Raw genomic sequence first — 15,066 nt, forward strand, 5'->3', positions numbered from 1 at the left:
AATATTGACAAAAATAACTGGAAGACTGTAACTGTCAAACAGCTACTGATATCCACCTACGACAATGTTGCTGAACTTAAGTTTTATTGTAATAACTCAAAAACCGTTGGCCAAACTACGACCAAAAATTACACACACCTGGTCTAGGACCAGACAAAACTTCTAAGACCAAGAAGCGCCTCGTATATGTTTTGGTTTTTCCTATATGGAAGTGCATTTGAAAATTTTTGAAAAGTGGTGTCCGAAATATTGTAATTCACGCATGAAAGACCTTCAATATTTTTTTTTTTTCACACAAATCTTTGGAAAATAAAATTATCACAGGATTTCTTTCCATGTTCATGTATCTATAATAGTCTGAGTAAACTGAAGTTGAAAATTCATTATTTTTGGACCGGTGACCTTGAAAAGTAGGTCAAGGTCACTGAATCTGGGTCAGTGTAATAGGATCATGGTGATGTAGATCCTCAATAAACAGTATGAAAATCGGGGACGAAAAGTAACGGAATAATAATAATAATAATAATAATAATAATAATAATAATAAAAGTAACTACAGGTAGAAGACTAACTGTCAGAGACAGTTACTGATCTCCACCTTTGAGAATGTAGATGAACTTACGTTTTTTTTTGTTTTGTAATAACTAAAAAACCGTTGGTCAAACTACTCAGACTTGGTCCAGGACCAGACAAAGCTTCTACCGCCAAGAAGTGCCTCGTTTAGGTATTGGATTTTCCTGTGTGTAAGAGCAATTGAAAATTATTGAAAAGTGGGGTGTCCGAGGAATAATGTCAAGCATGAATGAACTTAAAGTTTTTTCGAAACAAAAGTTTGGTAAATAATTTTATCATGGGATTTCCTTCCACGTTCATGTACATATCAATAATAATTTCGGAGTAAATTGAAGTTGAAAAGCCATGATTTTTGGACATTTTTGAACCTGCGACCATGAAAAGTAAGTTGAGGTCGCTGAAACTGGGTCAGTGTAATAGGGTCATGGTGCTGTACAAACTCAATAAATATGATGAAAATCGGAGACGAAACGTGGCGGAATAATAATCATAATAACAACAAGAAGCGGTGCAGAGGCACAGCAAACCCGTCCCCGGCAGTTATTTTAGTAGCCTACTGACCTATAAACTCAACAGGATATCTAGTCAAAGATGTTACATCAAATCTGGGGTAAATTGGGTGAAAATTGACGATTTTATGCCCATTTGAAATTTTAGGCCCGACCCACCTGACATTGACCCCCCTACTACGCTAAATGGGGGATGATCCCTCTGATGTAAAGAGGCATGTTATGGGATGCAGATTTGAAAGATCCACATTTAGGTCTTAGTTTCATGTCAATATGACGAATTTGAAAGGAGTTAAAGCGCAAAAACGATTTTTTTTTTTTTTACATTTTTTGGGCCTATAGCCTCGGCCTTGGCCCAATTTGTCCCAAAGTTTAATCAGTTGATCAGAAAGTCATAGCCCATAATCCCTGTAATTTTTGTTGTCAAAATCGCACCTGTAGTTTTCGCGTAAAGTTGTTAACAGACAGACAGACAGACAGACAGACAAGTCGAGTGAAAACAATATCCTTCCCTGAGCCCCTCCGGGGCGAGGATGTAAAAATAATGACGAAAACAAAGATCTCCTCCTATGGAAATAGATGGAGATAAGAAATAAATAAATAAAAGACGTTAGTGTATTGAGGGGGTTACTATTTCCGGAAGATTTTCATTTAGATGTGGGGAGGCTTTGAATGAGAAATTTAGATAACCTTTTTCACTATCACGGTGCTCCCTCAGCTGAATAAAATCGTATGTGAGCATAAAGAATAAAACGAGAAAGAGAAAACTAATAACAAACCTCCACCAAGATTTCAATGTTCAGAAGAGTTTGGTGACTTTTCTCTGACTTTCATCTTTTGAAAGAATTTCAAGGTCATACGTCAGAGTTAAGGAATATTATGGTCTTGATCCTATGCTAAACCTGTTTCATTTCTGAGTTATGCATAATTTTGTTATTTTCAAGCTTTTCATGTCCTTAGCCTTAATCTTTTATCTTTTTTCTAAAAATGTTGTCATATTTCTTTTATGGTAATTATTGTTTTTCATGGTCTTTTTCCTGGGTTTTGTCCTTTTCAGACAGAATTTGAGCATTTGTCTCTGATGATCGTCGATCATTATTTTAGATTATGTGCATTCCTTCCAGTAATTTTCATGACGTTGCTAACATACAGAAACAGACAACAAGACGAGCCAACGCATAATTTTCATGGCGGAGGCAATGAGGTTCTCGGCCTGAAGAGATTAAAGGTGAATGCAGTGAATAGCCTAGGCGAAAAGTTTGCTTAATATTTCACCTCTTCTGCACCTTACTTTTCTCTGTTAGTTAATACTTCCAGCTGAAAATGACTTGACCTAAATTTGATATGTTACTTCAATGAGGAGAATGACGGATATTCCATAAGAGTAAAGTGGACACTGTGGAAGTGTAGGCATTTTTTTTTCTCCGAATTGCACAAACATTGTGCAGTTCTAACGCCTTCGGAAATCTAATTGGTTGAACTGAACTGTGAAGTAATGTGTGTGTCAACCAGTGCTAAGTAGACCTCCCGATGTAACCACTTCACTAGCCGCTGTCCCCTCCAGGTATCGGCTGATAGATTACCCTTTTATCTGGCAGGAGGATGCCGGTCGCAGAGCGCCGGAAAGTACGACAAACAATGTCAAGTATTCTTATGCAATTGCCAGTTTCAGACCTTCAAGTTTCTTCCAGCATGCCACCTGTGGTATTATTTTTCACTCTAGGAATGGGGCAAAAGACCTTTGTGCATTTCGAACTACAATAGAATGGCGTCAGAACATCAGTTACAGACTGGTAATAATAGAATTTACCATGGCGCATACAAAACACCTTACTGAAGTGAAAGAAAGAGAGGTAGAAATGACAAGGATTTGGGGAGCCGAGAATCTATAGGAACAAATCTGATGCTATGAAGGTCATGATATGGAACAGGACTGAGCCCAGAGGTGGCAGAGTGACAACGGAATGTTGTGATACTGCCTACAAGCAAGTTCGTTCACTGAGTACCCGTGACAGGCCTGTATACTTGTCTGCTGTGGCTATCAGCTACCACATCAATTAGCCAAAATAACCAACAGCTGACCTAGTGCCAAAGGAACAGCACTAGAAATGACCCGTTATATGGCATTTTCCTAAAGAGTATGAAAATGTGATGGATGGGAGTGGAAGAATACTAATAAATGGCAGCGACATAAGGAGCAGATGAAAAGAATGCTTTTAAAGGCTGATGACTGGGAATGATATGAGAAAAGGAAGAAAAATACGATTAGTTTTTATGCTGCGCAGTAGAAGAATGTGGTACCTGAGACTATATCACTGGCAGCATTAAAGAATACTGTGAAGAAGATGAATAATGGTAAGACAGTAATTGATAATGAGATGCATTTTTCCAGCGATGATAAAATGTATTTGAAATAGTGGCGTGAAAAAATATTTGTTGGAAATACATCAGATAGCTTGGATGAGTTAAGTGTACCAAAAGGTTAGAGGAAAACTGTTACAATGCCCTTACGTAAAAGTGAAGGTGGTTGAAGAGAGTGCAAATATTGTCATGTATGATTTTTCCAAATGAGGGAAAATCTATCGTTGGATGAGTCTGCTGAGTGTTATACGAGAGAATTATGAAAACTAAGAAGCTGTTGCAAAGAAAGTAAGGAATATTCATGAATATCTAGCGAATAATTAACAGAATGGATTTCTGAGTGATAAGGGATGAGAGGATCGGATGTCGGCCCCTAGATAATGAAGAAGGTATGTTAGGAAGAAGTATACTTCATGTCATAAATAGATCTAGAGAAAGGCTATGGCAAAAGAAATAGGTATGAATCACGGATGACTTTACATTTTGTGGAGAGAAAGCCTTTTCATTGCGTAAAGAGTTCCTATGATTCCAGTGCAGCATGTGAACGGATAGGTAAGATTCTGGGTAATTCAGTATCTGCGCTGGAGTCGGTCACCGGTGTGTGATGCCTGTTGAACATATAAATGACTGGAGTTATGACATGGGTTAAAACTTTTGTTGTTGAAAAAACGGTAGGATGTCGATTAGTGATAAAGGGTGGAGTATCTCAAATTTAATAAATGCAAATGATACTGCTTTCCTTGCTAAGAGAGCAAAATCTTTGCACGCTTGTTCGGAGTTTTGTGAATTTGTGTAGGGTGTAATGATTATATTGTGGGGCAAAGTAAAGTTATGATAGTTGAGAGAAAGAGTGACTCCCTGTGTGGTGTGATGATATGATGAGAGACTTGAGTTGGTGACTGGCCTTAAAAAGATAAGTGTGCAAAGGAACTGGCGAAAAGGGTGGTTTTTGAAGAAAAAGTAGATAGCGCTAAGAAAGTTCCGATACGAAACAGAGATCTCACTATAGAGGGTTTAAGGTGCTGCAAAAAAGCGCCCACATTACAGACAACATCCGCAAACCAATACAGAAGAGAAAGATAAAACAACGCATTATATGACAGATGATACACAAACATGCAGGTCAATACACAAGAGATACGTAAAAATAGAACCATTCTCCTCTTTATCACGATGAAATATTTTTTGTTTTTTCTAATCACTAACAGCTGAATATGTTCAACATTTGAGACCCTTCGAACCAGAGAGGTTAGACACAGACTTTATGAACTCCTACAATACAAAGTAGACACAACAAGAAACAGTGACACAGACGGTATATAAACAATAGACAACCAGCGTGGAGTGTCAAACAATCAAAATGAAGTAGAAAAATAATGGCAAAGATTATTGAGAGCCAGCGCACAGCACCAAGTGGTGTACAAACTTCGAGTGCTACAAAGCAAAGTGATAAACCGTAGCACAGACGATTTACAGGCTGCCACCACAGACCACAAAAAAGTGGAAATGGAACAGAAGAAAGAAGAGCGTTAGACAGACATTTACAAGCAATGTAGAGTAAGAGAGTAGAAATTTTGTTGAAAGATAAATGCGATTTACAAACCACGTGAATCACCAGACAGTCGAAACAGTGAAAAATTATAAAGACAGGAGGCTTACATCCAACACAACGTACCATGCAGCACACACAGTACGCAAGCAAACTGACACCCAGCAAAACAAAAAACCCTAAATATCGGAGACGCAGATTAGCAGACAGCTGATATGGAGTGAAGAAACGTATGAATGATGATTTAAAACTAGCAAATAGCTGGCGAAAAGTAACAGACCAAGTGGAATGAAGTGAAATGCCATACAACAGACGATTCACAGACAGTCAACATAGAGAACCAAGTGATGCCTACACACGCTAAGGGATACGAAACAAAACGGAAAACCAAGACTGTTTACAGTGATTACAGATGAAACCATAGTAAGGTTAAAAAAGAAAAGTAAGAGAAGGTTCACAGACAGACAGTTATGGGAGTATGAAACAGTCGCAGTTCAGCGTAGGCTACTTTGGGGACAGTGTTTGCAACCAGCCCAGAAGTCACAGCCTTTCCCAGCTAAAACAATACATAAAAAAAAAAAAAGGAGGAAAAAAACATGAAGAGATATGATTTACAGAAGAAAGTTAACCAAAGTAAGAAAATGAGGTAAAATATAACAAGAAAATTTGTGTATAAAAATTAGTGAGCGTATGGAGCGAAACACGGTTAGACAGTGACAAGCTCTAAGCAGCTGATGCAAGATAGCAAATGTTACACAGACGCTCAAATTAGTACAAATGAACTAAAAGAAACGCAGAAAAAAAGATTTGCTTGCACCAAACAACCAGCCTAGTGTACCAAATCACATATACACACATGCAAATCGACACAATACAAAGTGAATAACCCAAAGCCAGACTCTTTACAGGCAGCACTGAGCGCCTGTCACACAGAACCCAAAGGGGGGGGGGACGCTGACAAGACGATTTTCACGCAACAAAGAGCCAATCGAGTGTATAAAATTACCCCAACATACAAAATTCGATTTAAAAAAAGACAAAAAACCGTAAGTTGGACGATTTACAGGAAGTACTTTGTGCCAGAAAAACAAAGCCTAAGTCAAAGAAATAAAAATGCAAGCAAGACGAACTTCTAACAACAAGCAACGCGCTACTGTACTGGATGACATACACAAAATCGATATAAAACAAGGCAAAAAATCTTATATCAGATGATTTACAGGCAGCGCAGAGTACCAGGCACTTAGAGCCCAAATTAGTGGCTAGTGCACATAATCACATATAATACACGTAAATCGATACAAAACAAAGCGAAAAAGAGCAGACCAGACGATTTACAGGCAACGCAGAGTACCAGACACACAGAGCCCCGACACTCATTACATGGACCCCCGCCAGCCCGGGACTAGCGGGATCTGCGGCGACCCTTCGGAGGTTGGGTAATGTGTTGGGCGGAGGTGGGATGGGGAGGGTCTTATTTGCATCGTGGGGGTCTCACCATTCCTGCATCCCCATTCTTGTGTGTGTGTGTGTGTGTGTGTGTGTGTGTGTGTGTGTGTGTGTGTGTAAGAGAGAGAGAGAGAGAGAGAGAGAGAGAGAGAGAGAGAGAGAGAGAGAGATTTGCTGTGTAAAGTCTATGTGATATGTAAGTAGTGTATATATATATATATATATATATATATATATATATATATATATATATATATATATATATATATATATATATATATTTTCTTGTGTATCTCTAATTGTCCACATTCCTAGGCTCACGCTAAAGGGCAGGATCTTCTCCCTTAAGGGCGACTAATAACTAAAATTAAAATCTTCCCTTTACTGGCGAGGTTCGAACGGGGTATCTGTAGGAATAGATTGGTGAGAGGAGTGAATGTGTGGGCGCATGGGCAGCACGGTTGGGGTGGGTGAGTGGATCAGAAGGGTGAGGGGGTCAGTGGGTTGGAGGGTAAGTGGTTGGATGGATGGGGTGAGTGGGTGGGTGGGTGGTATGGTTGAGGATGAGTGGGCAGATTGTGTGGTTGGGAAGAGGTGGTCAGTGTGTGTGGAGGTTGTTGGAAAGGGTTAGTCAGTGCGTGGGTGGGTAGTGTAGGTAGTTGTGGTGGATGACTGGGTGGGTGACTGGGCATGTTAGTGGACTTTACGGGTGGGCGGGTGAACGTATGTGTGGCCTCCCGCAGGACAAGGCAGTTGACGGGCTAATGTTGTTATTCATCCATAAATAGCAACTTTAGAACAGTTAACTACTTAATTGGTGTGAAAGGTTTAAGAAGCTTGACAAACAAGATGAAGAAAAAGAAGGTCTACAGAGAAGCAATTTGACTAAACAGAAAATTAGACATACACGGAAACAAATACACAGAAAATGAGACAGACACTTGAATTGGGAGGCAAGTAGAAAGACAATTAGAGAGACAAATAGCCACGCACGGAGACACACACAGATAGGTGTACGAACATACTGATTAGTAGGAAGAACGGCAGACGTACAGACCTCGATAAACATGTGGCTATCGAAGCATATAAACAAGATAACCTGCAGACACCCAGAAGGGTAAATAGACAGACACCTGCATCAATAAAGTGAGCTTTGTTAGCGCGTGACGAGGATGCAAGCATTTGAAATACGCCAGTCATCATAATTTCTTCATGATGTCAACTTTCAACAATTCTGGTGAAGTAGTTTAACAATAACAGAATATTAACTGAGCTAAAATATTTACTTCTCACTTTTTTTTCTCACTCACACACACACACACACACACACACGCTCGAGCGCGCGCGTGCAGTTAACATAGGAAAATGAAAAACAACTCGTACCTTGCAAGTGTCACTTTAATGGTGCTTTAAATCGAATTCATACGGTCAACAGAAGCCCTTAGTACATTCCCTTGGAAAGCTGGGATTCCATGGGGTTTCTTTGGTCTCATGAGTAAATATATAGCTAAAAACAAAATTTATTGAATGTATCTACTGCATACTAAAAGAATCTCTTCTCCATCTTACATAATAGAAAAGTTATTAGCCTCTGAAAACTATCACGGTCGAGCTGCGTCGTCTCGGTCCGGGACAGGGTCGTGTCGGACCACTCATTTCTCAGCTGAACATAGAGTAAACATCGCTTTGCTACAGTACGCTTGCTCGTTTCGCTTGTTGCGCTCGCTTGCTCTTAACAAGCACACAGGTAGATAGACAACTACTCAAACATGTACAGCCAGCCAAAATGAGAGCTATACAGAAAGGTAGCTGGAAGCAAAGCTACATAAATTCGCAGACGCGTAGATGCTGTAGACAGATAGCTACACATACAATGACAAGTAGGTAGACGGGTAGGTGCATAGGCAGATACACCCACTAAAATAAGTATCGGCATCCCTTACTTCAATACCCTGTGCAACTATCACTGATACAGCAGCTGTATGTGGTATGGGTAGGTACTGTACACCTGATCTTCCCGCTCCCAATCTCACAGACCTTCCATCCCCCCCAATCTCTCTCTCTCTCTCTCTCTCTCTCTCTCTCTCTCTCTCTCTCTCTCTCTCTCTCTCTCTCTCTCTTAGCGTCATGCCGTGTATAATAAGTAATTCATAGCAATAGACATCATGTGCGAAGAAAGGTCTCAAAACAGCAAAGCATTATCAGCTACTGTAGATAATTATACTCGTACAAATCAAAGTGCTATTTGTCTGCTTGGCACCCATCGCCTCCGAGGTTACCACCTTAGGATTTTCGTACTCGGTATGATGCAATGACAACCATCATTATCAATTAAAGAATGGGGTGATTGCAAACTACAGGCCTAGCTGTCCAGTATATACAACCCGTGACCAACACATGTAAAGTATATGCAGTGTGTATCGTAGTATTGCTATAATATTAACCATGTCAGTGACACGGGAATGTAGGAGTGCATGGATTATGATACTGAGAAGATCATATATCACCAGTTTGACGAACATGGCAACAACATCAGGGAATGGATGATTGGTAGGCATATCCGTTTATTTTAAGATAGGCTTTTACCTCAGACAGTTCTCGATTTGCATAATTACTGTATGTTAGGAATGTGTTGCCTACGAAATTGCTTCAGCCTGGACAATTTGAGCTTCGATTGAACGGTTCTCATATTCAAAGTGGATTCAGGTTCTTTCGTAAAACTTCTTAGATAGCAATTTTTTTCTGCATATAATACTTCAATATCCTCGTTTATAAATTGATACTTAATCTCTCTACGTAACGTAAAAGATAGCAATAAAAGGCAAAACAAATTGCTTTGTAAGCGGTGCCACGAAGCCTCTGTTGCCACTATGAATACGGACCTAAAGCTCAGCAGATCGGGGAAGCCAACCAGCACGGTAACTCAGTTTATCTTCACATCTATCGTCCAGTGTACCAAATTTTATCACGCTGATAGTGCCGATAATTTTTTAGTGGTTGTGTACACATGGCAAATGTTTACACAGACATACAGACATAAACAGATAGCTACACAAACAGATAGACAGATAACTACACAGACACGTTGATGAACACAGATATAGACAGAACGGCTTGCCACATAAACAATGAAGAGCTACACAGACAGGAAAACTGCCAGCCAGACACAGCTAGGTAAATCAATGGATGACAACACAGAAAGGTCGATAGACAAAGAACTACCTAGACACACGGACGCACAAATAGGAAATTGGTCAGAAAGAGAAACAGATGAAGAGACAGATGAAAAGAAAGACAGGTAAAGATAGAGGCAGGAAGATAAACAGTTAGGAGGACAGAAAAACAGATCCACAGACAGACATCTAGACAGGGCCACAAGCAAACAATTAGGCAGGTAAAATGACAGATTGGTACAGAGATAATTTTAGAGACAAACGGATGAATAGGAATATGGGCAATCAAAGAACGGGGAAATACAGTAGGTAGACTGGTACACAGAGAAATAAATGTAGACATACATGGGCAGGCAAACAGATGCGAATGTGGATTGATAGGAGTATATGCACAGCCAGCCAGATAAACAGAAATAAAGGTTATTTTTGTTGATGCTTAACCTTCATCCGCCTGACCAAGCAGATCCGTCGTCCCTACACAGTTGAATCTGCGTCTTAGTGTATCATGTGCAATGCAGTGCTACATGATCTGTATTTTGTTGTGTGGGCCAATTCTACAAGCAGGGCACGCGTCATCAATGATTCTAACCAACCCAAATCGAAGGTGATAACTTATGAGGGCTTGGTGATGTCCACATCTAACAAGATGAAATCAGTCAGTTTTGTTTAAGGATATATCGGATGGGTGGACGTCGTGATGGGGGGGAGGGGGAGGCATGCAGTATAATGATCTACTCGAGGTGCTGTATTGTCCTGTGCGTGAAAGGATATGTAGGTGTTTCTTCATTGCTAATGTAGGAACGTCTGGAGGTGAGATGTTGTTGAAGAAGCTTTTGTTATATTTGTGTGGTGATTGTAGCAAGAAAGACAGGGAGACCGTTCAGCAGATAGGTGAATAGGGCGACGGACAAAAACAAAAAGAAATTGAAATTCATTCATTCATTCACTCATTGCCAGACGCCATGTATCCCAAACGGGGTGGCCAAGGGCTTAGAGTTAATTGTTTTACAGGGAGGGGCACTAATCCTCCACCAACCCCACACAATTTCTCTCTTTCCAAGAAATTGAAATAAAAGAAAAAAAAAAAAAGGAAGCAGGACAGACATAGAGAAACAGAAACGCATTAAAGGAGGTATGCGACACAATTAACCTCCTGAATCCGGTGATACATTTTCGATTAATTCTTTTTATTTATATAAAATCTTATTGAGCTTAAAAAACAGCTCTAGTAGTCAGGGGGTTAATGAAGGACGTATCTAACCTCTCCAGTTCAGAAAGCCATTCCCAAGTTGTAGAATATCATCTATAGATAAAAACTAAACGAAAAGGACATCATTCATAACAGTTCAATTAAATTGTTACAGATCTGTTATGAATGGAGGACATCTGTAGTCCGGTGCATGAATTTTTTAAAATTTGTTTTTCTTTCCTCTGTCCATCCTGTTAAAAAAAATCAAGAGGTTAACTTCGCAGGAGAACAAACACAGCACATATACGTACGATTCCTGAAGTCTCCTGGTTTACACAGCGACAAGATGACGTCCTCTGTGCCTGTCAGTAGTTGGTAGATCACTCTCTGGCGGTCAGGATCAAAACACCGCGCTACGTGACTGTGAACGCACCTGAGCCCCGTCTGCATGGTCCTGTGAGTAGAAGGGCAGGTTAAGAGAGATGTTGTATAGGACTACATAATAGATAGATAGATAAATAGATAGATAGAGAGACAGATAGAAGCAGGAAGTCAAATGATGAGAAGGTGTTGTGTTTGCGAGAAGCGAGCAGCGCTAAACGCTTACACGGAGGAAAGCTGACGACAGCGGCCAGTAAGGAGATGATGCAGTTAGCTGTCAGCAGTCCTCTCGTGAGAAAGTTCTGTTGCCATGAGGAACATACGTGACACACACACCCTACTACACGAGATGTTAGGAAAGAGAGTTTAGAAGGAGACAAGCGACCCTAGAGAGAGGTCGAGACGGAGATTAGCCTTAGAACAGAGAGAGAGAGAGAGATAGCGAGACAGGGAGGTAGCTACCCAGGACTTATACTATTATACCTGTTTAATATTTCCAAGACAAATAAAAATAGTCCCATACTATTCTTTACCTCTCCCGTCACTACATGACATCTGGTGGGGAAACTACTACAAGATATAAAAGCCGCTCAACCACAAGTCTAAAATATACTTCTCTACAAGTAACTACAAAGTCTTTATGACATTTGGTAGCAGCGAACGTATACGAACCTCGTCTACGAATCAACATTAAATTCCTACAAAATATCAAGATTGACAACAACCAACAATATCAGCTCCTGCCCCTCCGTCTCCCAGATCATTACGCTGATGCAGAGGTCAAGAGATCACTCGACGCCTTGCAAGTAGCTTAACGACAAACCAGCAAATCTGCGGACATCGTCTCCGAATTAAAAGCAAATTTCTACAAAAGCAACCGAGACTACAAGGTTAGCTTCAGTTCTACAAAGTCTACAGCCATCTACAATCAACTACAGCCATCTACAATCAACTACAATTAACAACTCTACGTCGTCTGTATAATCTTCTACACGCACCTACAAGTAGCGGCAGTCTTCATCCCACAACGAATAAATCACTAGAGAAAAGGACAGAGAAAACTTCCACATAGAATAAAGGGAACAAACAAACGAAGAGTGAGACACGATTTACAACTCATCTTACTCACTCGTCTTCACTCAAGTTACTCATCGCTACTCATTCACTCACCACAGCTACCAGTGTGGGAAGCCGACGTCACCATGTGCTGAGATGACATCACAACGCGAGTCTGCCATGCCAAGCAACGTGTGACTGACACCAGGCACTTCTCACCCACTACTCATTACTCATTATTCACATAGCTCCTACTCATATTCACTTATTTTCACAGTTAAGTTGGAAATTCGACGTTCTATGTTGAGGTTTGCCTGGGACAGCCGTTAACCACTACAAATACCAGGCCATGGAGTTTCCTGAGTAATATCGTCCATCAACACACCACTAGAATTATCAAGAGATCTTCAATCAAACCTGTATTTTCTTCCGAGATCGACTTTTGTATCGACACACCTCTACGATCTGTATCAAGTGGGTAAAATTATACTTGCTCATTTCTTCTCAGTGCTAAAATTAGCTATATTCAACTTATTTAATCATCTAGTTTGCTAGGACATAAATAAACAAGAGGCGTATTTCATAACATCATATCTTAATGACAGGAATATTTTCGCAACCACCCACGTTAATACCAGATGACACACAAATTGCCACAACATCAGACTCACAATTAAGAGACAGCCCACCCATTGTACAACCCACACCACACGTTATAGATAAGGAAACAAATACGGGAGTTTCGGATGATGAGTGGGAAACCCCTTCAGACGTTGAGAGTATCGACTTCGCAGCTGCCTTAAATACGTATGCCAATATACTTAACAGGGTTCACCGGTCCGGTCATACATATTCTACCATTCCCTCACATAACGATAAACTCGTACAAGTTGAATTAACAGGGCAATCATTAAATATGAATCAAGAAACAAATACTGCTGATCTAAAAACCACACCTCACGTTTTTGTGTATCACGAGGATAAGACTGCCCCAAAATTCTCTGGCACAGACAAGGATCGCATTGATGTCATTTCATTAATCAGTCAGTGCGAACAAATGTTCATCAAGCGCCACATACTAGATGAACAAGAGAAAATTGCTATTTTTTCATCTTGCATAAGCCAGGAAAGATGTCCAGCAAGCAATTTATTGCGCTCCGATAAGCTACATCGTGCTAGGACATATGATGAATTTAAAACTGAATTTCTGAAGAAATTTTCTGGAGGTATGAACTTCTTGCCAGGTATAATTCCAGAATTACATAAAATTGTAGATCTTGTAAGGGAGCACACTACAAACCATGTGCTCAGTGAAATAACTGCTGATGTCTCCACAATCAAGAGAACCCTATTAGCTACTCTGGAGAATTCTAAGTGGATAACAGATGATGGAAAGATGTCCCCAGACCTCGTCGTGGACATCATTGGTTATGTAGCTGCCTTGTGTAAATTACCTGATAGAACCCTTAAGATCGCCAAAACAATCGCGTACATCCCTGGAATGTGCTTACTAGACTTAATGAACGAGGTAGAGATGCAGTGCAGTAAAGCAGGTGTGGTCGACACACATGCACATTCTGGTAGAATCAGGGTACCTGAGACAGTATCATCTGTGAAAACATCAACACCGACCCCAAACAGAGAACAAAATCGATCGCGACCTGAAATGAGGCAGCCCAAACAGACAAAGACGCCTAGACCTCGTTCCCACACGCCTTCCTACAGGCAGTTTCATCGCAGCCCGAGCAGGTCTCGCGCTATAAACAACACTTTTTATGGGAAATCACCTCGTAGGTCACAGTCAAGGGATAGGTCCATTCTGTGTCATTACTGTGCAAAACCAGGACACACAAGGTATGAATGCTTTATCAAGGCAAAAGAGGATAATCAAAAGACACAAGGGTTTGGTCCTTACTGTAGGCATCATAGATACCAAGGGCACTGGACTAGTGATTGCAAAACAGTAGAAAAAAATTGTGTCTATGTTCAAATCGGGGGAAGACCAAGTCATGACAAAACGAACAAACGTAAAGAAGAACAAGGTTAAACTTCACATAGGAGGCATGTTGGGAAATGAGTGTATCTTGATACCAGCTGTATGTGAGGATCAAAACGTTTCCTTATTTTTAGATACAGGCTCTCCAGTGAACTTAATAACACATGAAGAACTAAATAGAATTCTTAAAAATAAAAAGAAAGTAACTTTTCTGGATGAAGCTGATTTAGAATTAAACACAGTAGATGGTCAAGAGATTACAGTAAAAGGTATGATAAGATTAAATCTCAGTTTCACAGAAACTACAAGACCATTCTCTGCATTGTTCTATATCGTTGAAAACTTAGCAATTAAAGCTCATATGTTACTGGGCTTAAGATCCATGAGAACTGAGAACATAACTATACTCCCACAAATGAATGGAATAGACTTTGATAATGAATTTATAGAGGAAATACTTTCAGAGCCCTCACCGATTGGTAGAAGAGAGCCAAAAAGAATTGGTAATATTAAAGGCTTTAACAAACATACACAAACAGATGAGTGTATAGATCCACTTACACCAGCAACCCCATCCTCCAGAATTAGTGACCCAGATAACAGTACTGATTTATCAATTTTTCCAGCCCATCTCACTAATGATTTGGTTATACCACCTAATTCATACATGAAGGTTACCATAAAGAGCAAATTACGGAATAGTACTGTTCTTGTCTTAGAAGAATTATGTAAAGGGATTGTCAGTAGAAAACGCATTATGTCATACGAACGACGAAGGACTAACTCAGATATTCATTATTAATCACATGAATGGGGAAGTTCAGTTGAAG

General features: G+C 40.1%; 1 protein-coding gene across 1 annotated transcript in view; it reads right to left on the minus strand.

Annotated features, from left to right (window-relative positions):
- LOC145408296 (uncharacterized) overlaps positions 1 to 15,066 on the minus strand; it is a 396,553-nt gene that overhangs the window by 11,356 nt on the left and 370,131 nt on the right. The window contains exon 3 of the mRNA XM_080279070.1: positions 11,115 to 11,257. Coding sequence (XP_080135196.1) covers positions 11,115 to 11,257 — 143 coding nt within the window. The remainder of the gene's footprint in view (positions 1 to 11,114; positions 11,258 to 15,066) is intronic.

The sequence above is a fragment of the Coenobita brevimanus genome, chromosome 76, assembly GCF_032717465.1.
Source record: "Coenobita brevimanus isolate Jiangsu-jjx chromosome 76, ASM3271746v2, whole genome shotgun sequence".
NCBI classification, from domain to species: Eukaryota; Metazoa; Arthropoda; class Malacostraca; order Decapoda; family Coenobitidae; genus Coenobita; species Coenobita brevimanus.